Source organism: Arachis ipaensis, chromosome B4 (genome assembly GCF_059453495.1).
Source record: "Arachis ipaensis isolate K30076 ecotype BB chromosome B4, ASM5945349v1, whole genome shotgun sequence".
In the NCBI taxonomy this organism is placed as follows: Eukaryota; Viridiplantae; Streptophyta; class Magnoliopsida; order Fabales; family Fabaceae; genus Arachis; species Arachis ipaensis.
Window position 1 is genome coordinate 121,112,694 of NC_142439.1, and position 25,454 is coordinate 121,138,147.

General features: G+C 29.6%; 1 protein-coding gene across 1 annotated transcript; it reads left to right on the plus strand.

Moving 5' to 3' along the window:
* Positions 1-3,563: 3,563 nt before the first annotated feature.
* Positions 3,564-18,039, plus strand: LOC107639635 (protein LURP-one-related 15). The gene is given in 5 exon segments (XM_088485303.1): positions 3,564-3,804; positions 3,807-3,901; positions 5,770-5,991; positions 17,131-17,217; positions 17,309-18,039. Coding segments are annotated over 5 exon segments (606 nt in total). The 5' UTR covers positions 3,564-3,665; the 3' UTR covers positions 17,372-18,039.
* Positions 18,040-25,454: the final 7,415 nt, after the last annotated feature.

Consider the following 25,454-nt stretch of genomic DNA (forward strand, 5'->3'; position numbering starts at 1 on the left):
GCTGCCGGTAGCAAAAAAATATAAAAGGAGATGCTGTGCTTGAGCAGCAATTAAAATTATAATTGAATTTGTGGATTCTGATGGGCTGAATTTGTGGGCCATGAGACTTCTTCAAAAGAAAAATGAAAAAATAAAAATAATAGGCGCGTAGAGCGCAATAAGATTGATCTTTAGAGGGCGCGTATGGCGCAATAAGAGTGGTCTTCAAAGGGCGCGTAGAGCGCGATAAGTGTGCAGATGGAACTGCTTGAAGAAAGGAGGCGCAGACGGAATTGCTGGTAAAGAACCGGAATAACCAAAACTGTGGTAGGATTTTCACTTGGATGCATGTAACTAAATCTATGATTATTGATTGTGGGAGGAGGTTGAAAAAGAAGCATGGTGATTTTTCAACGAAAAGATGATAACTTATATATCCTCCTCAAGGAGGATACCATGATTCTGATACCATGATAAAATTGTGAAAGAATAGGAAAAGAATAGATGTAGAAATTTTATTGATTGTTGATTGATTGAATTGTACTGAAGTGTGTTATAAACTATGAGGGTAAAACTAAATATATATAGAACATTGTCTTATGAAAGATAAAAGCAAATAAAGATAAGATAAGAACAACTAAAGATAAGATAAAGATAAGATAATAAAGACTAAAATTGTAATTGAATTTATGTATTCTATTGGGCTGAATTTGTGGCTACGAGACTTCTTTATTGTTGTCATAGGCTAAGGTAGAAGAGTAGTTTAATATTTTTCTTTTGTTCTTTTTTCATTTTATCTTCTAGTTTTTGTTGGTCAAAGTAAGCAAATGACTTACCTTAGGCATGTAAATATTTCCATTTGGATGTTCAAGATATTGGGTCTTACTATTTTTTCTGATTGTTCTTGTATTTTGATACTTTTGTTTGTGCTTTTATATTTGTCATATTATATTTTGCATTGCCTGTGGCATATAAATAAAAAATCCTAACAGTGAGTCGATCCAATTTGAGTTGTTTAACCATAGTTAACATCACGCTTGCTACTTTCTTCTAAGATTTTGTTTCATTGCAATTTTACCTTCATGAGCATATGAATTCCGGCAACTAGTATCAATCTAATTTGTGGTTCATATAAAAAGATCGTCCAAAGATCAATCCTGACGAAGCTGAGTGCTCGAACCGAGGAGAAGATAGTGAAGAGACAAGTTGTGCTCCACTGGACTTTGCTAGCATAATCAGCAAGAAATCATTGGAAGGTAAATTGAGAAGAGAGGGTGACCTAAAAATGATATCCATTCTTACAGCAATTCCAATCCTAAGAAATAGAGTTCACACATGGAGACTCAATTACCATTGGAGTGAAAAGGAAAAGAGGACTCTTCACAGGGATCAAAGTTGAGAGTCCCTCTAAACAGGGACTTGCAATAACCAATAAAATCATGCCATGTGGTAAGTTAATAAAAAAAATAAAAAATATATTAAATATATATATTAAATATTTATATATCTATTTAATTAATTATTTATATTAGGGTAAAGTATACTTTTTGTCCCTAAAGTTTAATAAAAGTTTCAAAAATACCCCTAAGTTTTATTTTGTTTCAATTTTGTCCCAGAAGTTTTCGATTTGCATCAAATATACCCTTGACGGCTAAATTTTTAAAAAAATTTAAGATCAATCTAACAATAATACATGAAAATTATGCTTGATTTGTTTGTATTGAGGGTTGTTCTTATGAAATTGTTGTTAAATTGGTCTTAAATTTTTTGAAAAATTAACCGTCAAGAGTATATTTGATGCAAATAAAAAACTTTTGGGACAAAATTGAAACAAAATAAAAGTTAGGGGTATTTTTGAAACTTTTGTAAAACTTTAGGGACAAAAAATATACTTTACCCTTTATATTAATTATTTAATAATTAATTATATTAAATTATAATTAATATAAATAATTATGTTAAATCAATATCAAATATTATTTATATTGTTATATTAAATCATAATTAATTAAATTTATTTTACATAAAAAATAAATTTAATTTTTATATATTATAAAATAATTTTTAATTAAATTATTTATTTTTATTTATAAAATTTAAAATACTAATCAAATTTAAGTTATTTATTTTAATATTTTATAATATTGAATTATTTTAAATTTATAAATTTAAATAATATTATTATAAAAAAATAATAATTATATTAATTTTAATTACTTTAATTAATTAATTAAGTAGGACCACAATTAGTACTATGAAGAATCAAGAGAGTTCAAAATTCCTATCATATTGTGTAGCTAAGAGTTTTTTTCTGGTTATCCTAGTAAAGTTTTGATTCAAGTATGGTAAATAATAGTAACTTTTTTTAATGGACAATAATTAACTAAAAAAAAATGCTATTTTGTACAATAAAATTTAGTCTTTCGTCAGTCTTTAATATTATTTAATTATTTTTTAATTAAAATATATTCCTAACTTTTAGATACACATTTATAACTAAAATTAATTTAAATTTTAAAAACTAAAATTTCTCTAACTTCCTATCCACTTCATAGTTAGTTATTGTTTCCTTCTTTTAGATTTTTTCTCTCTGTAACACGATTTTTTTCTTTCTTCTATTCTTCTATCTTATTCTTTGCTTCTTTCGTGGCCGTAATTTATTTTTCAATTGTAACAAATCTAAAATTATTAACTTATACAAAAAATGTTTTTAAAATGTATCCAAAATCATAAATCTAAAATTTAAATTTAAACATTAAAAAATAATTATAACACATCTAAAATTATGAAGTGATACACAAAATATTTCTAAAACACATTTAAAATTATAAATAAAAAATTTAAACTCTTGCCGCAGCCGTAATTACAGATATAACAGTGTTGACAATTTGAAGATTGTGATTCTTTAAGTTCTTCAATTTTACTGAATTTATATTTTTAAAAGTATATTTAAATGATAATTTATTAATAATTAAAAATAATAAAACTGAAACAGAAATTTTAAATTTTAAAATTTTAATTTTAATTTTATTTAGTTTGTATTTTATATGTGTATTCAATTTTAAAAAGATACTAAATTTATTTAAATGTGTTTATTTTATTTTTTTAAATTATTATAATAAAAAATTAAAAATTATATAATTTAAAAAAAATACGTAGTTGAATTGTTAACTAATTGATTAGTGATTATGGGACTCTTTGGTATATTTTTTTTTTGGGCGGTGTCATTTATTATTCTGCAAGAAGCGGAAACTTTTTTGTTAATATAAAGCACAATGGTTCAAGAATTGGTTATCCACATATGCATATTTTATTTATTATTTTATTATAAAACAATTATTTCGATTAAATTAGGATTGAATTGGTTAAATTAATAAAATAATAAATTAATAATTAAAACGATTTAATCACAGATTAAATTTCGAGAACCTTGAAATTATTTAAAAATAATTTACATAATTTTAAGCCCAAAAAATTAGATTAATAGCATCCAAATCAAATCCAAACACGCAATTGTTGTAATTGGTCATCGTTATAAAATAAAGAATAATCTTATCCAACACGGTACGTTGACTATTGAATTCGGAATCTTCTAGGCCCAACAAATTCACATTACAATTAATTATTAATTATACTTAATAAGAAAAGATTATTCAATACGCTACATATATGTTTCTGCATTCATCATGGCAAATCCGCCACCACCACCGTTTCCGACGATCGCAATCGTTGACCCTCAGTACTGTGCACCATATCCAGTCGCACTTATAATAAAGAGAGAGAGGACTTTTACGGAGAAATACACGGTCACAGACATAAACGGCAACTCGTTTTTACGGCCAAGACACCTTCCCTGACTCTGCGCGAGCACCGTTTCTTGCGCGATGCTTATGGAAACCCTATTCTCTGTCTTCGCAGAACGGTAATTGCTTCAACCAATTCCATTTCTTTTTTCGGATCTACCATGTCTATATATTTTTTCCCCTTTTTTTGTTTTAATTTTATGGAACGATAAGTCAAACCAAATTTCATTTAATCTGTTCTCTCTTTTTCAGTAAAATTTGAACCTTTAAAATTTTATTTTTTAGTTTAGAGAATAAAATATACTTTTTTTATATATTTTTTTTGTTTTATTTATAAAATAAATTATAAAAATTATATTTTATTCACTCAAATAAAAGCAAAAATTTAAAATATTCAAATCCTTTTTCTAATATTCTCGATGATATTAGTTGAAGTAAGAGCATCGATCTCTGTTTTTTTTATTTGAAACCGCTTTGTTGTCAATATAAATTTCTTTTGTTACTTTAATTCGAACTATGTAACGATATTTAGGGAAGGAAAAACATGGATCCAAATCCTCAGTTCTTTCACATGCAAAGTTTAATTTATTTTATTTGGTTGTTGAATTTCGCTATGCCACAGCCTTAGTGACTTACTTTTGTGTGTGTTTTTTAATTTTTTTTATGATTTTTATAAACATGAAATAATCAATAAATTTGAATTTAAGGTTTTATATTATTAGGTTGAAATTATGAGATTAATCTTAATGTTTTAATTGTGTAAAATATTTTATATAATTATCTAATTATATCTCTTTTTTTAAAAGATTATTCATGCCGTTAATATAAAATAATTATTTTTATTAATATAACTTTGCAGGTTAGATGTACATATAGAATTATTTTATATTTACGATATATCAAAATTAAATTCTTAAATTATTTGTTTTTTTTGCTTAATAATTTAATAAAGTATCTTTTTCAAATATTCGGAGTGAATATTAATATTGATCTTAACATTTTTAATCCTACTTGGATCTTAAATATTTCAAAATCACAATGTTATCTTTACTTTTAATCCTGTTAAAAATATTATAAAAGTCTTCTCAAACTCTTTTTTTCTTAAATTTAGTAGAAATAGTTATATATTAAAAATTGGTTATCAAATTATATATATATATATATATATATATATATATATATATATACATTAAAAATAAATTATATATATTTAAGTATATTGTAATTAATTTAGTGATTAATTTTTAATGTATATATGTATTATTTTTGTTAAATAAATATAGGAACTTAATAATACTGTAAGGTGAGAAGAAGAACATAATATTTTTAATTTTTTTGAGTTACTTTTTTATGTTTTAATTTATTTTATTATTTTAACAAATTTTTAAATATATTCACAATAATAATATTATAGAAGTTTGTCATAAACAAAATTAATTGTATATATCATCACTTTTATTAGTAATTATTTGTACGATATATAAAAGAAAAAGAATATTGTAGACAACATTAATATTTATAAATATTAAGAATGAAAATAATTTTATCTTTGAAGTTTTAAAAAAGACAACTCATGAGATGGAAAGGTGTATTTTATATATATGAACTTATGAAGTATTTATGTGCTCAGATGATAACATATACGTACGTGATATTTAGATTTGGAGAAATATTTGGTGAATAATTTATTTTTATAATTAAGTTTAATTAAATATTTTTTATGTTTATTTTTAATTAGGATTTTATTTATTAATATTTAAGTTATTAAACTAATTTAGTTGAATTTAATTTTAAAAATCACTTCATGTAACATCATTATTAAATTTTTATTAATTACTATTAGTTAGTTAACCACCTAAGTGTATATAATGATAACAGTAATGATAATTTTAACAAGACTCCAAAATAAAATATAATTTTAACCAAAGTTGAAATTAAACTTCAAATTAAGTAGCTAACAGTTTTAATTTGTTGTTGGATCCACCAGCTATTGGGAACAGATAAGTGGAAAGCATTTAGAGGTGGAAGTACAAGCGAAAGGGATCTAATCTTCACTCGGGAGCGATCATCATGGTTCCAGCTAAGAACAAAATTGAATGTGTTCTTGGCAAATAACACATCAGGAGTTTGTGACTTCAAGATCAAAGCAAGTTTCTCTGAACGATCTTGGGTTGTTTACATCGCCGAATCTGACATGGTTGCTGCCCAGGTAGGTTTATTTTTTCGACACATAATTATTCATTTGTTTTAACTCACGGTTTAATTTTTTTTTTTTAAAAATGACTTATCGATTTTTTTTAGTTAACAAAAAACAGAAGTAAAGTAGTAAAGCTATTGAGAAAATATTATGTTATTAATAAAACTACTTTATGAAAGAAAGAAATTTATACTCAATACTCTTAAGAGGTTTATTTCGTTTAGAAGAATTTACCTAAAAAATCAATATTTTGTCAATGTAAAAATTATTTTTTATAAACAATAATTTTATCCTTTTATTTTTCAATAAACAAGTTCCCAACGACATATATAATATCTTATATATCCTATAAGGTAACTTTGATATTTTACTTAAAAAGAAATTGTTGTTGTGAAATAAATAATTAAAGAAGAGAAAATAAATATAAAATAAAAAAATATAAATAGAAGGTTCTATTATATTAGCAGTATAAAAAAAATGAGGATTATTGTTATTGCTGTGTGTAAATTGTATCTGATGATGTCTTCTATTTATATATGTAAGATGCTTTCATTTTTAACTCTCATTAATTTTGAATTCATCTTTGAAAAAGTGATTCCTTCAATGTTAAGAAAGTTAGCCGCCCAAGTCATAAGTGATAATCTATATTATCATATTTATCACAACATTCTCCTTGGATGACCATGGAGGATTATGCCTCATTAAAACCTTAGTAAAAAAATCAATAGAAAAAAAACTTTAGTAAAGGAAAAAAGGTACAATATCTTTTGTGATCGAAACTGCTTCATTAAAAATCTTGTCAAGAAAAATCCAATGAAAAAAACATGACCAAGAAAAAAAGAGTACACTCTCTTCCTCATGTCGACATTATTTAATATCTCGAAATCGGCGCATCCCAATCTGATTTCAAAGAGGATTTTGGAAGTGATTTAGTAAATAAATTTTTCAGATTATTGCTTGAACGGATCTGTTGGATATCAATTGTTCCTTGATTTTGAAGATCATGAGTGAAGAAGAATTTAGGAGAATATGCTTTGTTCTGTCACCTTTGATATATCCACCCTTAAGTTGAGCAATGCATATTGTATTATCTTCAAACAGAACAGTTGAGCTATCTTATGATCAATCAGTCCACATGATAACAGAATATATTGGATCAAACTTCTAAGTCAAAAACACTCGCGACTAGCTTCATGTATCGCTAGTATTTCAGCATGATTAGAGGATGTTGTTGCAATTATCTGTTTCGTGGACCTCTATGATATAGCTGTACCACCATAGATCTTCATTTGTGTGAATCAGACAAGTATCCAACATCTGTATAGCCAACCAATTGTGACTTAGATTCATAAGGATAAAACAAACACATATCAGCCATTTCATGAAGATATCGAAAGATTTGTTTGATTCTATTCCAATATCTTCTGGTTGGAGAGGAACTATACCTTGTTAATAAATTCACCGCAAATGATATATCCGGTCGTGTATTATTAACAAGATACATTAGTATCCCAATGACACTGAGATATGGTATTTTAAGACCAAGGATAAAGATCTAACGATCGTTGGAGTACTTAAGGGATGTGACTTATCCATATAAAATCTCTTCAAGCTCTTTTCTGTGTATGTTGTTTGATGAATAAAGATCCCATTTTTTGTATGATCGATCTGCATGCCAAGAAAAAATTTAGTCTTTCCAAAATCTTTTATTTCAAACTCTTCTTTTAGAGTTTTTATAATTGTTGAAATCTCTTTAGAAGTTCCAATGATATTTAAATCATCAATGTACACAGCAATTATAAAGAATCCAGATGTAGATTTCTTTATACATGGACAGATATCATCATCCATTTTTGTTCAGATACTCAGTAAGACGATTATACCACATTTGTCCAGATTGCTTTAGACCATATAAAGATCTTTACAATTTGACTGAGTATAACCCTTTGTGAATATTCATTGGATGGTTTAGATATCTTTAATCCTTCGAAAACTTTCATATAGATATCACGATCTAATGATTCGTATAAGTAGGCTGTTACCACATCCATTAAATTCATATGTAGTTTATTGCATGCGAATAAATTGACCAAATAACGCAATGTTATTGCATCCGCTAAAGGGAAATATATTTTTTCATAATCTATACCGTGCCTTTGTGAAAAACCTTATGTCACAAGTCGAGTTTTGTAGCGTACAACTTCATTTTTCTCATAAATATCTATCTGTATCCAACAGGGTTTATATCTTTTGGTGTATGGACTACAGGTCTAAAAACTTCACGTTTTGCAAGTGAGTTTAATTCAGCCTTTATAGCTTTTTTTCATTTTGGCCAATCATTTCGTTGTTGATATTCTTCGACTGTTCTTGGCTCAAAATCCTTACTTTCATGGATAATATTACTCACACATTATATGCAAATATTTCATTGATAATTATCTTATTTCTATCCCATTTTTTTCCTGTAAAGACATAATTTATCGAGATCTCGTCATTTTCACAATTTTTAGGTACATGAACATCTTCTGGCATCAAAACTATATTAGAATTTTGGACAACTGCAAGTATCTTAACAATGTCTTTATCTTATTCAACAGGAATAGTATTTATCTCTTTTTCTTTTTCGAGAATTTTTGTCTTTGGAACTGACAGACCTACCACACTTCTGACGTGAATTTGTTTCGATGGCTATTTGTTTGGCTGGAACATCAATTCGGATTGGAGCGTTTTCAGCTGGTATATAGGATTTAGTAATCCTTTTTGTATTAAAAAATGCATCAGATAATTCATTTGCTATTCTTTGCAGATGTATAATCTTTTAAACTTCTAGTTCTAACGTCCTGATCGAGAATCTAAATGCATCAAGTATGATGTATTTCAATTAAGTTCCTTTTTAGGAAGCTTATTCTCTCCTCCTAATGTTGAAATTTTTAATTCATCAAAATGACAATGTGCAAATCAGACTTTAAATACATATTCAATTTGTATCTCAAGATACTTTATTATAGATGGAAAATCATATCCAACATATATCCCCAATTTTCTTTGGGGTCCCATTTTGATGCGAGAAGGTGGTGTAATGGGAATATATATCGCACACCTAAATATTCTTAAATGGAAAATATTTGACTACTGGCTAAAAGCTAATTGCATAGGAGAGAACTGATGGTAATTTGTTGGCCTCAAACGAATAAGTGTTGCGGCATGTAAAATAGCATGCCCCAAGTCGAGGTTGGGAGATTTGTTCGCATAAGTAATGGTCTAGCAATTAATTTGAGGCATTTAATAAGTGATTCTGCTAATCCTTTTTGTGTGTGAACATGAGCTACTGGATGTTCAATGCTTATTTCGTTAGCTATATAATAAGCGTCAAAAGCTTGGGAAGTAAATTTACCAACATTATCAAGATGAATTATTTTGATTGGATTTTCAGAAAACTGTGCTTTTAATCGAATAATTTGAGCAAGTAATCTCGCAAACACCACGTTGCGAGAAGACAATAAGCACCTATGTGACCATCTCGAAGATGCGTCTATTAGGACCATAAAATATCTAAAAGATCCACATGGTGGATGAATAGGTCCACATATATCACCTTGAATCCTTTCTAGAAATTCAGGAGACTCAACTCCAATCTTTATTGGTGATGGCCTTATAATTAGCTTTCCTTGAAAACATGCAGCACAACAAAATTCACTAGATTTAAGAATCTTCTAATTCTTTAGTGAATGTTCATGGAAATTTTCAATAATTCTCCAAATTATGGTTGTTCCTAGATGATCCAATCGATTATGCCCAATGATAAATTCATTTGGACTAGTAAACTTCGGGTTTACAATGGCATGTGATTCAATTGCACTAATTTTGTATAATATAACCCAGATGAAAGTGAGGATAACTTTTCTAATATAACTTTTTTATTTGAATCATGAGTTGTGATACATAAGTACTCATGATTTTTCTTATTCATTGTTTCAATATGATATCTATTTTGCCGAATATCTTTAAAACTTAACAAGTTTCTTAGAGACTTAATAGATAATAGTACATTATTTATTATGAAATTTGTTCCTCCGAAAAACAAAATTATAGCTCTTCTAGAGTCTTCTATCACATTGTCTGAGCTAATGATAGTATTAACATATTCTTCTTTTGGTACAAGATGTGTAAAATATATATACTTTTGAGAATAGTATGTGAACTTGCACTATTCGTAAGGCAAACATTTTCACTATATGTCTTTGCTATTTACCTCAAAGACAAATAATATCAATAAATTGAGTAAAAGTATATGCGCAGTGAAATTATTTTCTTGATTGTTTTTATAAGAAGTACTGTACATAATATCATATACTAAAGTTTTTATTATTATTATTTTAGAACTTGACATATTTAGTAATTTTGAAATTCATTAACATAATATTTTATTAAACATTATTTATATACATCATACTTGAAATTCAAATGCATAGAAAATAAAATTTAACAAGAAATTTCTTTCATTATTTATTTACACGAGTACTTAACAAACTCACATATTAAACTTTTCCATTATTGATCAAATGGCCAATATTTCTTTCAGGATCCTCAAAGAAATCAGATGCTTCATAATGAGTGGTGTAATTTTTAGCAGCATCATTTAAAACAAAATTTGTCTCATTTCCTTTGTCGTTCTTTTTCAAAGATGCTTGATAAAGATCAACTAGGTGCTTCGGGGTATGACAGGTACGCGACCAATGGCCCTTTCTACCACAACGGAAACATTTATCCTCTGTTGATTTATTTTACCTATTATTTCTTTCTTTATCCCACTTTTGGTGAGATCCTTTCTTGTGAACATAATTTTTCTTGTTTCCATAATTTTTTTTTTACTAAACCTTGCCATTTACCTCTTTTAGGATAATGATTTGCCGCATTTGCTTTAGGAAATGGGGCGGCGCTAGCTGGGCGTGCTTCATGATTTTTTAAGAGTAATTCATTATTATGTTCAGCAACAAGAAGGTAAGAAATTAGCTTAGCATATTTTTTAAATTCTTTTTCTCGTTACTGTTGCTGCAGGAGCACATTCAAGGCATGGAAGATCGAGAAAGTTTTCTCTAACATGTCATTATCAGTTATCTTTTCTCCACATAATTTTATTCGTGAGGTAATTCGAAACATTGCTGAATTATATTTATTTATAGATTTAAAATCTTGTAGATGCAAGTGCGTCCAGTCATATCGGGCTTGAGGAAATATCACTGTCTTTTGATGATTATACCTTTCTTCCTTCCTACAGATCTATGAAAAAATGTTGAAGAAAGGTATAATCATCTAAAGACAGTGATACTTCTTCAGACCTGATATGACTGGATGCACTTGCATCTACAGGATTTTAAATCCATAAATGAATATAATTTAGCGATGTTCCGAATTACCTCACGAATAAAATTATGTTGAAAAAAGATAACTGATAATGACATGTTAGAGAAAAATTTCTCGATCTTCCATCCTCGAATGTACTCCTGCAGCAGCAGTATCGAGAAAAAGAATTTAAAAAATATTCTAAGCTATTTTCTTACCTTCTTGTTGCTGAGCGTAATAATGAATTACTCTTAAAAAATCATGAAGCGCGCCCAACTGGCGCCACCCCATTTCCTAAAACAAATGCGTCAAATCATTACCCTAAAAGAGGTAAATGACAAGGTTTTGTAACAAAAAAATTATGGAAGAAAGAAAAATTATGTTTACAAGAAAGGATCTTACCAGAAGTGGGATAAAAAAAGAAATAATAGGTAAAATAAATCAACAAAAGATAAATATTTCCGTTGTGGTAGAAAGGGTTATTGGTCACGTACTTGTCGTACCCCGAGGCACCTAGTTGATCTTTATCAAGCATTCTTGAAAAAGGACGACAAAGGAAATAAGACGAATTTTGTTTTAAAGGATGCTGATCAAAATTACACCACTCATTATGAAGTATAAATATTGGTCATTTGATTAATAATGAAAAAATTTGAATTTGGGTTCAGTACTTATGTAAATAAACAATGTAAAAAAAAACACTTAAGTTTTATTCCCTATGTATTTAAATTCTAAGTGTGATGTATATAAATAATGTTTAATAATGTTTATGAATTTCAAAATCACTAAATAAGTGAAGTTCTAAAATAATAATAATAATAAAATTTTAGTATATGATAGTATGTACAGTAATTCTTAAAAAAAAACGATTTCAATCAAGAAAATAATTTTACGGCCCATATACTTTTACTCATTTTATTATTATTATTATTATTATTATTATTATTATTATTATTATTATTTGTCTTTGAAGAAAATAACAAGGACATATAGTGAAGATGTTTGCCTTGCGGATAGTGCAAGTTCGCATACCATTCTCAAAAGTAATATATATTTTACACATCTTGTACCAAAAAAAGAATATGTTAATACTATTATTGGCTTAGACAATGTGATAGAAGGCTCCGGAAGAGTTATAATTTTGTTTTTCGGAGGAACAAAATTCATAATAAATAATGCACTATTGTCTACTAAGTCTCTAAAGAACTTGTTAAGTTTTAAAGATATTCACCAAAATGGATATCATATTAAAACGATGAATGAGGAAAATCATGAATATTTATGTATCACAATTCATGATTCAAATAAAAAGTTTATATTAGGAAAAGTTATCCTCATTTTCATCTGGGTTATATTATACAAAATTATTGTAATTGAATCACATGCCATTGTAAACCCGAAATTTACTAGCCCAAATGAATTTATAATTTGGCATGATCGATTGGGTCATTCGGGAACAACCATGATGTGGAAAATAATTGAAAACTTCCATGGACATTCACTAAAGAACCAGAAGATTCTTAAATCTAGTGAATTTTGTTGTGCTACATGTTCTCAAGGAAAGCTTATTTTAAAGCCATCACCAGTAAAGATTGAATTTGAGTCCCCTAAATTTCTAGAAAGGATTCAAGGTGATATATGTGGACCTATTCATCCACCATGTGGATCTTTTAAGTATTTTATAGTTTTAATAAACGCATCTTTGAAATGGTCACATGCGTGCTTGTTGTCTTCTCGCAACCTGGCGTTTGCGAGATTACTTGCTCAAATTATTCGATTAAAAGCACAGTTTCCAGAAAATCCAATCAAAGTAATTCGCCTTGATAATGCTGGTGAATTTACTTTCCAAGTCTTTGATGCTTATTGTATGGCTAACGAAATAAGCGTTGAATATCCAGTAGCTCATGTTCACACACAAAATGAGTTAGTAGAATCACTTATTAAATGCCTTCAATTAATTGCTAGACCCTTACTTATGAGAAAAAATCTCCCAACCTCTGCTTGAGGGCATGCTATTTTGCATGTTGCAGCACTTATTCATTTGACGCCAACAAGTTACCATCAATTCTCTCCTATGCAATTAGCTTTTGGCCAGCAGCCAAATGTTTCCCATTCAAGAATATTCAGGTGTGCGATATATGTTCCTATTGCACCACATTCTCGCACTCAAAATGGGACCCCAAAGAAAATTGGAGATATATGTTGGATATGATTCTCCATCTATAATGAGGTATCTTGAGATACAAACTGGAGATGTATTTAAAGCCCGATTCGCAGATTGTCATTTTGATGAATCAAAATTTTCAACATTAGGGAGAGAGAATAAGCTTCCTGAAAAGGAGCTTAATTGGAATGCATCATTCTTGATGCATTTAGATTCTCGATTAGGGTAATGTGAACTAGAAGTTCAAAAGATTATACATTTGCAAAGAATAGCAAATTAATTGTCTGATACATTTTCTGATACGAAAAGGATAACTAAATCCTATATACTAATTGAAAATGCTCCAATTCGAATTGATGTCCCAACCAGACAACTGGCCACTAAAACAAATTCACATTAGAAGCGTGGTAGGCCTATCGGTTTCAAAGACAAAATTCCTCGAAAAAGAAAAGAAGTAAATACTATTCTTGTTGAAAAATATAAAGACATAGTAAAGACACTTGTAGTTGTCTAAAATTCTAATATAAAGACACTTGTAGTCGTCCAAAATTCTGATATAGTTTTGACGCCAGAAGACGTTCAGGTACCTGAAAATTGTGAAAATGACGAGATCTCGATAAATTATGTCTTTACAAGAGAAAAATGGGACCGAAATAAGATAATTGTCGATGAAATATTTGCATATAATCTGGCATTACGTATCATGCATGAAAGTAAGGATCTTGAGCCAAGAACAGTCAAAGAATGTCGATAAAGGAATGATTGGAAAAAATAAGAGGAAGCTATGAAGGCTGAATTAGACTCACTTGAAAAACATGAAGTCTTTGGACCTGTAATATGTACACCAGAAGATGTAAAACTTGTTAGATACAGATGGGTATTTGTGAGAAAACCAAATAAGAAAAATGAAGTTGTACACTACAAGACTCGACTTGTGGCACAAGATTTTTGACAAGGACCTGGTATAGATTATGAAGAAACATATTCTCTTGTAGTGGATGCAATAACATTGAGATATTTGGTCAGTTTATCCACATACTATAAACTACATATGCATTTAATGGATGTGGCAACAACCTACTTATACCGATCATTAGATCATAATATCTATATGAAAGTCCCTGAAAGATTAAAGATACTAAATCATCCAATGAATATTCGTAGGGGTTATACTCAGTTAAATTGCAAAGATCTTTATATGGTCTAAAGTGATATGGACAAATGTGGTATAATCGTCTTACTGATTATCTGGCCAAAAATGGATTTAAGAATGATGATATTTGCCCATGTGTTTTCATAAAGAAATATGCATCTAGATTCATTATAATTGCTGTGTATGTTGATGATTCAAATATCATCGGAACCCCTGAAGAGATTCCAACAATGATAAAATTTCTAAAAGAAGAGTTTGAGATGAAAGATCTCGGAAAGACTAAATTTTGTCTCGGCCTGCAGATCGAGCATACAAAAAATGGAATCTTTATTCATCAGACAACATATACAGAAAAGATCTTGAAGAGATTTTATATGGATAAGTCGCATCCATTAAGTATTCCAATGATCGCAAGGTCTTTGGATATGGAAAAGGATTAATTCCGTCCTAAAGAAGAAAATGAAGATATCCTTGGTCCTGAAGTACCAAATCTTATTGTCATTGGAGCGCTAATGTATCTTGCTAATAATACATGACTCGATTTATCATTTGCCGTGAACTTACTAGCAAGGTATAGTTCTTCTCCAACCAGAAGACATTGGAATGGAATCAAACAAATCTTTTGATATCTTCATGGAATGATTGACATGAGATTGTTTTATCCATATGGATCCAAGTCACAATTAGTTGGCTATGCAGATGTAGGATACTTGTCTGATCCACACAAAGAGAGATCTCAAACAGGATACCTGTTCACATATGGTGGTACCACTATATCATGGAGGTCCACGAAACAAACGATTGCAACAACATCCTCTAATCATGCTAAAATACTAGCGATACATGAAGCAAGTCACGAGTGTTTTTGGCTCAGGAGTTTGATCCAATATATTCTGTCATCATGTGGACTGATTGGTCATAAGATAGCTCCAACTGTTCTGTTTGAAGATAATACAACATACATTGCTCAACTTCAAGGTGATATATCAAAGATGATAGAACAAAGCATATTTCTCCCAAATTCTTCTTCAATCATGACCTTCAAAATCAAGGAACAATTGATGTCCAACAGATCCGCTCAAGCGATAATCTGGCAGATTTATTTACAAAGTCACTTTCAAAAACCTCATTTGAAAGATTGGTACATCAGATTGGGATGTGCTAATTTTGAGATATAAAATAATGTTGGCAAGAGGGGGAGGTTGTACTCTTTTTTCTTTAGTCAGGTTTTTTCCCATTAGATTTTTTATTGACAATGTCTTAATGAGGCAGTCCCAATCACAAAAGATATTGTATTCTTTTTCCTTCATTAAAGTTTTTTTCATTAGATTTTTCTTGAGTAATAAGATTTTAATGAGGCATAATCCTAAATGGATATCCAATGGGGAGTATTGTGATATGGATATGAATGTGGATGCCCATTCAATTAATGATGTGATGATTTTGATTTATTATATGGGCGGCTAAATTTTCCTATGAAAGAATGAAGCTCCCAAGTTAAACTGAACTTAAATGAAGTTGAAAAAGTAAACATTGTGCATGTATAAATAGTGAGAAGGTGTCCGACAATACATGTACAACAAAATACTTTTTTCTTTTATATATATAATATAAACTCTCTCTTTCTTTATTTCTCTGAGTATAAGCTGCAACATATATAATATTAGTAAATATATATGAATTACTTTTATTATAGTAAGATAATAATATTAGTAAACTTTAATACTAGAATCTTCAATTTATATTTTTTATTTTATATTATTTTTTTTCTTTATTTATTTATTTTACAACCAGCAGTAATATATGAATTGTTATCATCGTAGATAAAGAAGAAATTCGGTGGTATATTTAGAAGAGAGAAGTTCATCGTCACCGTGTCGTCCAATGTTGACTATGCGTTCATAGTGGCCTTAATTATCACCTTTGATAGCGATAACAGCTAATCAAGCCTACTCATGTGTTTTTAGTTTCTTTCTTTCTTATTTTTTTTTTGTGTTATAAGATTTTTTATTAGGTTTTACCAACAGTAATGGTTAGGATTTTTGTTCATAAATGTATGATAAATATATTTAGAATTTAAATTATGTTTTTTTTTATAAAAACAGTTTTAGTTAATAATTGGTTATCAATTTTTTACTAAAGAATTTAATTTATTATTATTTTTTGTCAGATGAATTTAATAGTTCTAATAACTCTAAGCATTTTTATGTTACCAGAAAACATTAGAGAAAAATAACAAAAAAGAAAGCAACATAATAACATCTGTCAGAAAAAAATAATCGTATTATGTGCACATTAAAATCAGTCACTAAAATTAGTTATTAGTATAGAATATATGTTGGAATATAAAATATATTTTAAAAATGAATTAAACAATACATGTATTTATACATAAATAAGTAATAATTAATTTTAGTGATTCATTTTAATGTACAAAAAGCATTAAAAAAAAACCCTACTACTCAGTAGATAATTAAATTCTTTGTCATAGGCACCTGAAGCTTTTCTCAAGGCTCCAACCACTCAACATAATCATCAATATCGCTCCTCTCCCCTCTCTTCGCAATCAAATCCGCAGGTAAGTTAGCTTCACGCCTAACTAAACTGAAATGAACTTCCCAGTTTAAAACAAATAGCTCTTTTCCTAATAATGTCTCAATCTTCGCTAGTCCCCAGCCGACGATGGTAAGAATTGGAGTAACAGAAAGTCTCAGGGACCAGCAAATATATAAAAACATAACCATCATTCAGCTAGCAAGTATTTTTATACCATCATAATACAGAAAGCCTCACGCGCGTTGTTGAAAAGATACGATACGATGACACAAACGGATCTCTCTCACGCTCTTCTCCAAGGCACTAGGTGGATATCTCAGTTTCTAGCCTCTTCAACGATAGTTAGCATGGTTCTGCACTCGCAGTTCTATTGACAAAGGTTATGAAGCTTCACCTCTTTAAGATCGCGGCTCCTCTACTTGACTTGTCCGATTTTCAAATCATCGGTGCCGCTGTATTTTGCACTCTTCCAAGAGGAGAATGAAGGTCTCGATTAATGGAGGATGTGACGCACTCATCGGTTGCTGACTTTCTTACTCTGGAATAGAAATTCTCTTCTCTGTCGCTCATTCCTTCTCAACTGCAAAACAACTCAGAATTTCACTCTCTCACTCCATGTCAATGGTGGAATCAGTTTTAGAAGAACAGAATATTGAAGTGAGCAGTTTCTCCCTCTTCTAATTTCATGATTTTTGTAATGGTTTTCATATTGCATCAATGAACACAATGATGATTATGATTATGAATTTCTGAGCTCGCAAAGCATGCTATTTATGATTTTCATAATAAAGTTTAAATTGAATGTACAGAATCCAAATTATACATTATTCGATTTTGATTTTCATAATGCAATAATGCACAGTTGACACAAACCAACTGTTTGATGAAATGACTAAGACAGAAAATATAAAAAATATTAGTGTTTGTTGTTTGTTGTTTTGATTTTTCAGTGTAATTTGAGTTATATACTGTTGTTTTCTTTCTATTTTTTAGTGTAAGACACCATGTTGAAGCATCAAACATACTGAAAATTTACATCCATTGAACCATAAGCCAGAATTTCTATATTAAAAATGAGGCATGTAATTATGATTTATACATTAACCCTCATACAGTGTTTCACCTAGTTTGGCCTCCTAACAACATAATAATTTATTAATTTGTATGAAATAAGCATAGAAATAAATAAGGAAAATAGATAATAAGACAAGATGCATGCTCAATGAAGCTGATCTAACCTTAGCTGCTAAGAACCCGAAGTAGAAGTAGAAGCATCAAATTTGTAACTATTTTTAACAATTCAATGAATGTGCAAATTGGTAGCAACTTCTCTCTCTGTTTTGCTTTGTGTTACTTTTTCTTCTTCTTCTTCTATTCACACCTCACTAGTTTTCTCCACTTGTTGGCACAAATATTTTTCAATGTAATTATTATATTATTGAATTTTCCCAAATTATGAAATTCAAATCTTCAGAACCAGGCAGATTTGGTCATGAAGGAATATTTGTTAGCAGATAATTCCGTGTGCATACATTCAAATCTTCACCTTTTTTAAGTTCTAGTGTCATTTGTTAAAACAATTGCCATGATATCCATCCTCACGCATTGTATTCTCTATGTATCCAAATTCAAGAAAAGTAAATCATGCTATTGCATTCTCTGTTCCTTTTACCATTGTGGCACTTGATGCCCATCCTACAAGGCTACAAGCTAGGCTAAGAAAGTTGATATTTCTTTTGTTTTAGCTATTTTTGGATTTATATTGACCATCCCATTCTTTTCTCTTATTTTTTATGGAGAAGCATGCAACACTTTGATGTTGGCCTTTTATTTTGAATGAATGAAATTCAATGATGCTATGCTAGATCATAGAAGTTTTAATGATAAATACATTTTTAATTGGCTTAAATCTTTGATTATGATAGATCATAGAAGTTTGTTAATGATTCTTATTTATGCAAAAGGGTTTTGTTGATTCAATACCTAAGAGTAGTTGAGATACTTCACTCAATACATTTTGCACTCACTTTAATGAGATTTTGCACACCTTACTCAGCACACTTTGCACCCATCTTAATGAAATTTTGCACACATGAATCAAACAGTTTCCACCCACTTTAATGAGATTTTGCAAACCTTACTCAACACATTTTGCACCCAATATAATGAATTTTTTGCACACATGAATTAGATTGTTTACACCCATTTTAATGAGATTTTGCACACCATACTCATCACAGTTTGCACCCAATGTAATGAGATTTCGCACACATGTATCAGACAATATGCATCCAGTTTAATGAGATTTTGTACAACTAACTCGGCATAATTTGTATCCACCTTAATGAGATTTTTCACACATGAATCAGATAGTTTGCACCCACTTTAATGAGATTTTATTTTATCATCTAATGTATGCTTACTTTTTTACAAGATGTGCCCAAAGTTGGCATGTGTTTTGGAACCCTTAATGATGCAAATCAATTTTATCAGAATTATGCCAAGCGCGTTGGTTTTGTTACTAAGATAAGGTTTACCCGAAGAGTTGGTAGAGATAAGGTTCCTAAGAATCAAATGATCACTTGTAATAGGGAGGAAACACGTAAGTCTAGAGTTTCACCAATAGAAAAGACCAACCCCAAAACCAACTACAATTGCCCAGCAAGGATTTCTATTAGATTGAATAAGGAGGGTCTTTGGGTTATATCCAAGGTGTGTTTGGATCATTCACATCCTTGTAATTCAGAGATGGCAAAATTGTTGACATGTAATAGGGAGATGAGTATGCACATGTGTGAAGTCATTAAGAGGAATGATGGAGCAGGTGTCAGACCAAGCAAAACATATTAAGTGTTGGTGGGTGAAGCGGGGGGTTTTTCTAAGATAAACTTAATGAAAAAAGATGTTAAAAACTATCTCAGTAGAAAGGTATGCAATGTTACGAAAGAAATAGATGCTAGGAAGATGTTGAAGTATTTTACACGGATGAAGGATATGAACTCTAATTTTTATTTTGATGTTGAACTTGATCAAAAGAAGTGTCTCAAAATTATATCTTGGGCTGATGCTGAAAGTAGAGCCGCATATGAGTACTTCTGTGATGTAGTTTCATTTGATATTACTTATAAAATCAATAATTACAATATGCTATTTGGTTCCTTTGTGGGGGTTAATCATCATAGTAACTCAGTGCTTCTTGGGTGTGGTTTGTTGACTAAAAAAAAATTCAGGCTTGTTTACTTAGTTATTTAATGCTTGGCTTAGATGTATGTATGGAACGGCTCCTTAGGGGTGGCAACGGAGCGGATTTTTGCTTTACCCAACCCCATCTCGCCCTACAAAAACCCGCATCGAACCCGCTCCGCCTCTACCCGCGGGTAGTAAAATGTTAAACTCTAACCCGCCCCTGCGGGTATCTATCCCGCTCCTATCCGCCCCTATAATTATTAAATCCAACAAATAAAATTAAATTTTATAAATTATATAACCATTATTTATATACATAACATAAATTAAAGTAAAAATTTAAATATGATACAATATTATTAATCATTTTACTAATTATTTTATATATATTATATATACCGAGACGGGTAGGGGCGGGTTTAACCTAAACCCGACCCCGCCCCGCCCTGTTAAAACCCGTCCCAGTGCGGGGCGGGTAATTACCCGCATTACCCGCCCCGAACGGGTAGGAGCGGGGTGGGTACCCGCGGGTTCGGGTAGTGTTGCCACCCCTACGGCTCCTAAAGGCATTATAACATATCAATGCCTCGAAATACAAGTTGGAATTGAGAATGTGATGCCAGAGACACGTCATAGGTTATGCATTTGGCACATTTTAAAAAAGATTTTAGAAAAATTCAACGAATACAGGAGATATAAAGAGTTACAAGGTGATTTAAATAATATTATTTGAGAGTCTACTCCAGAATATGATTATCAAAATCAATGGGAGGATTTTCTGATTGAATATGGTCTAGAAGATAACAAGTGGCTATCAGGTACTTCTCTACACATGAATTTTTATATTTTGCATATAATAATTAGTATATTAGTATTTTGAAAGTATCAAGTGGCTATCATATTTTATTTGCTAGAGTTCTAACATGTGTTTGAATATGCCTCTAGTACAATTTTCTTATTCTAATATTTTCTAAGTTTCAATGTGTTATTAATATATTTATAGCAACATTTTGCATCCACTCTTATTAAGTTTTTTCACAAGAATTTTTTTATGTATATTTGTTTACTATGATACATAGATATTTATGAAGAAAGACATCGATGGATTCCAATTTTTTTACCACTCTTTTTGGGCTGGTATGAGATCCACACAACGAAGTGAGAGCATGCATTCATATTTTGATAAATTTTTAAATAACAAGAGCTTGTTGATTGAATTTGTTAAATAATATGACAATTGACTTGGATAGAAAGAGTAACAAGAAAGGGAGGCTGATGTTGAAGACTACAAATTAATAATACCTTGTGCCACTAATTCCTTAATAGAGAAGCAATTTCAAGATGCCTATACTAATGCAAAGTTTAAGGAAGTACAAAAGCAATTTAGAAAGAAAGTAAATTGTATTTTGCACCTTATGAAAGTAGTTTCTACATCTAAAGTGTATTCTATTTTGGAGGATGTATCTACTTCTAAAGAGAGGTTTATAAAATTAACTACAATGTGAAAGCGAATGATATTACATACAAGTGTCAAATGTTTGAATCAATAGGCATATTATGCCATCATAGCTTAGTTGTCCTAGGGCATGAACGTGTGAAAGAAATTCCAAGAAGATATATTTTGGACCATTAGAGCAAACTTGTGAAGTTGAGACATAGTGATATTAAGAGCAGCCATGATCCAAGTTTGTTGAACCCAAAAACAGAGAAGTTTGATGATTTATGTTCCCATTAAAACAAGTGATATCTTGCATTGTTATCTTGATATGGCTATGGCAGAGTGTCAAAAACATGTTGCTAAGTCATCATCTAATGCCAATGAGTTAGATAATTTGATTACATTAGAAGATGGTGGTAAAGATGCATTATCCATTTTTATAGGAGGTTGTACAATAAGCATTCAAGATATTAAAATTCCTCCTTATGTGTCCACTAAAGGTTGTCCAACAAATAGGCTAGGATCTGAAAATGACAAGATGATAAAAAAGAAGACCAAAGCAAAGAAGAGGAAAGTGAGATAACTAAAAAAGAGGTAAATACATAAATCCTCAGTGGTCCTTCTTCTTCACAAAATGAAAAAAATTAACACAAATATAAAATGAAAAAATTAATACAAATACATAGAGAGTAGTTTTGGTTTTATTCACCTATCTATGTTTTGAAATTTTCTTTTTCTCAAAGAAGCTGTCACTATTTTTTCTAAAATAAGTGGAAAAAGGTACATAATTTTTTTTCTTTTGGCCAAGTGTCCCCAATGTAAGAATATCTCTCTCTATATATAAAGATATAGTTAGATTATAAAGTTTAAACTATTCAATCATGAAATTGGAAAAGTAGTTTATATACACACCAAAACAAAAGCATTCATGCAATAACCATCCAAATTAGGTGACCTTAATTTGTTGAAAAAAAAAAGATCATATAATTCAGAACCTGCATGTTATAATGTAATGTTAGTTCTAAAACATAATACACATAAAAATATTAAAAATAGAAACATGTAATAGTCAAGAAATCTAACCATATTGTTTATCTGATGTCTTGACAACATTGACATGATATCCTCCCTAAAAAATATTGCTCTAGGTATGTCTTTTAAGATGCACAAAGTCTCATCCTTGTTCAACCTATTATCTGTTTCCCAAAAGTATATATTATCCTTATCTACTTCTGTTAACTTATTGTCCTCTGTCACCTTTTCTTCTCTCCTATTTTGTTTTCTTCATCTATCCTTAGGGAGAATGATGGAATTGATGGTCGCACATGTTCTTGTGTCTTCTTGATTGGAGAACGTGTATAAATATTAGGGTCTTCTATTTCTAAGAATGCTTGGACTGCGCTTTGCACTATTTCTCTCCATTCAGGTTTTATTGCCTTATCTAAAGCATAAAACAGAACATATACACATAAATTATATTAACGTATGCACACAAAAATGAGATTTAAAATAGAGAGAAAGAGGAATCTAAATAATAGGAATGTGGGTGCAAACTATGCTAAGTCATGTATGTAGAATCTCATTAAAGTAGGTGTAAACTGTCTGATACATGTGTACAAAATGTGCTAAATGAGGTGTGCAAAATCTCATTAAAGTGGGTGCAAAATGTTTGATACATGTGTGCAAAATTTCACTAAATTGGGTGCAAACTATGCTGAGTAAGGTGTGTAAAATCTCATTAAAGTAGTAACAAAATCTCATTTATAATCACATAATTCATAGCCAAAACAGTGTGGAATGCTCATAATAACAAGTAGTATTACTTAACAAAAATTACACTAAAAAATCAAAACAAGAAACAACAAAAACTAAGAACTATAGTTTATACCACTATTGCTAGGCCTCATTAATTTGTTCGGTTCAGCTTCTTCTACTAATTTTATTGGCGATCTCGTACTATTTTCATCTTTTTTTCTCTTCCCTATTAAATTAGATTTTCATGACAAATAAAAAAAGAAATCATAACTTTAAAGAAGCACATACACTATTTTTACCTTGTTTTGACATCCTTCTTCCTATTTTGCTTTGCATCACTATAAAGAAGCACACACTCTATATTTTACTTTATATTCTCTTTTATCACAAAAGATAAATCAAAACTAATTTTTACTTTTCTTTATCTTTTTCTTCATCTGACACATTGCCTTCTTCCTTTGACATTTTGTTGTCATTATTTTCTTCATCAAATTTATATACAAGAAATCAAACTAATCCAAATATATATAAACTTAAAGGTGATCTTAGAACAAAAATTACTGAGCTTTGAAGCTAGCATAAAGATAATAGAAAAATATTAGAAAAATTTAGTAGTACCAAAAGTTTAATTAGTAGTAAAGAGTGTTTGTAAAACTCATAAGCTTCTGTCCTTTCATTTATAACACCTCAAAACTTTATTTGTTTACCTTTCTTTTTTCTCTTTAATTGTGTTATCATCTTTATTAAACTCCTTCATCCCTCTTTTCTTAGCCAAATTAGTTGGTGCTTTTGTTATGTTTTTTGCAAATTTAGCATCAACAACACCTTACTTAACTAAAAAGGTAACAATACCCAACAATAATAATCACACAAATAAAGGTTTTGTAAGAAAAGAGAAGAATGTGACAAGATAAAAAAAAAGCTATATTGAATTAACAAGATAAAATAGATAAAACAAACTGTTGACCTTTGTTTTGATGACTCTTGTATCAACTTCTTGTCAAGTTTTTCTTTATCCCAATAAACAACCCATGGTGGTGAAAGCCCCATATAATTTTTCTTATTTCCAAATGCGTCTTTGTGGTCGTAGATAATCTAGAAGCAAAATAATAAATGTAATGATTATCATCAAAAGAGAAATCGAAAAAGAAAAAAAAAGATAAGTACAATAGATTGATTACCATTAAAACATAAAGAAAACCATCAATACTTAATGTATTTTTTTCCTTGTTTCAACCCCTTTCATAAGCTCATCATGGACAAATCTTGCCCAATTGTATCTTGTGATGTTCTCTACATCAACAATGGCACGTAAGTGCTTTGGAGATGTGACAGGACTACTTCTTGGTGCTAAAAATGAGTTAATAATGAACATTATAAATACTCTTCTAAAGTAATATCTCCTATTAGATGTTGATGAAACATTACATTCTCTTGAATATAATATTTCTTGTAGCCATGGTCTTCTCACAGACTTGAACCGGGAAATCAATCTTTCTTGCTCTGAAGTTCATTCTTCTTCTTTTGGAAAGCTTTTACCAATTGAAGGTAGTCCTAGAGCTTCTCCAATTTTGTTTGTTGTCACATCGATGTCCCCCCCCCCCACCACTAATTCAAGTTTGCTTGTTGTTGTGTTATATACTTTAGCAAGTGCGAGGAATAATCGTCACTACAACAATTCTGATCTATGGCAACATATATTCTAAACAATACTTAAAAAGTGTTGTCTAAAATAATAAAAGGCAACTCTTAATATTTATTGCAAAAAAATAAGACTATTGCAACTTTTTTAAATCAATATGTTATAAATGTTCCTTTTTAGTTAATTAAAAAACATAACAAAAATGTTGCTTTAATAAATTAAATAGACAACATTTATT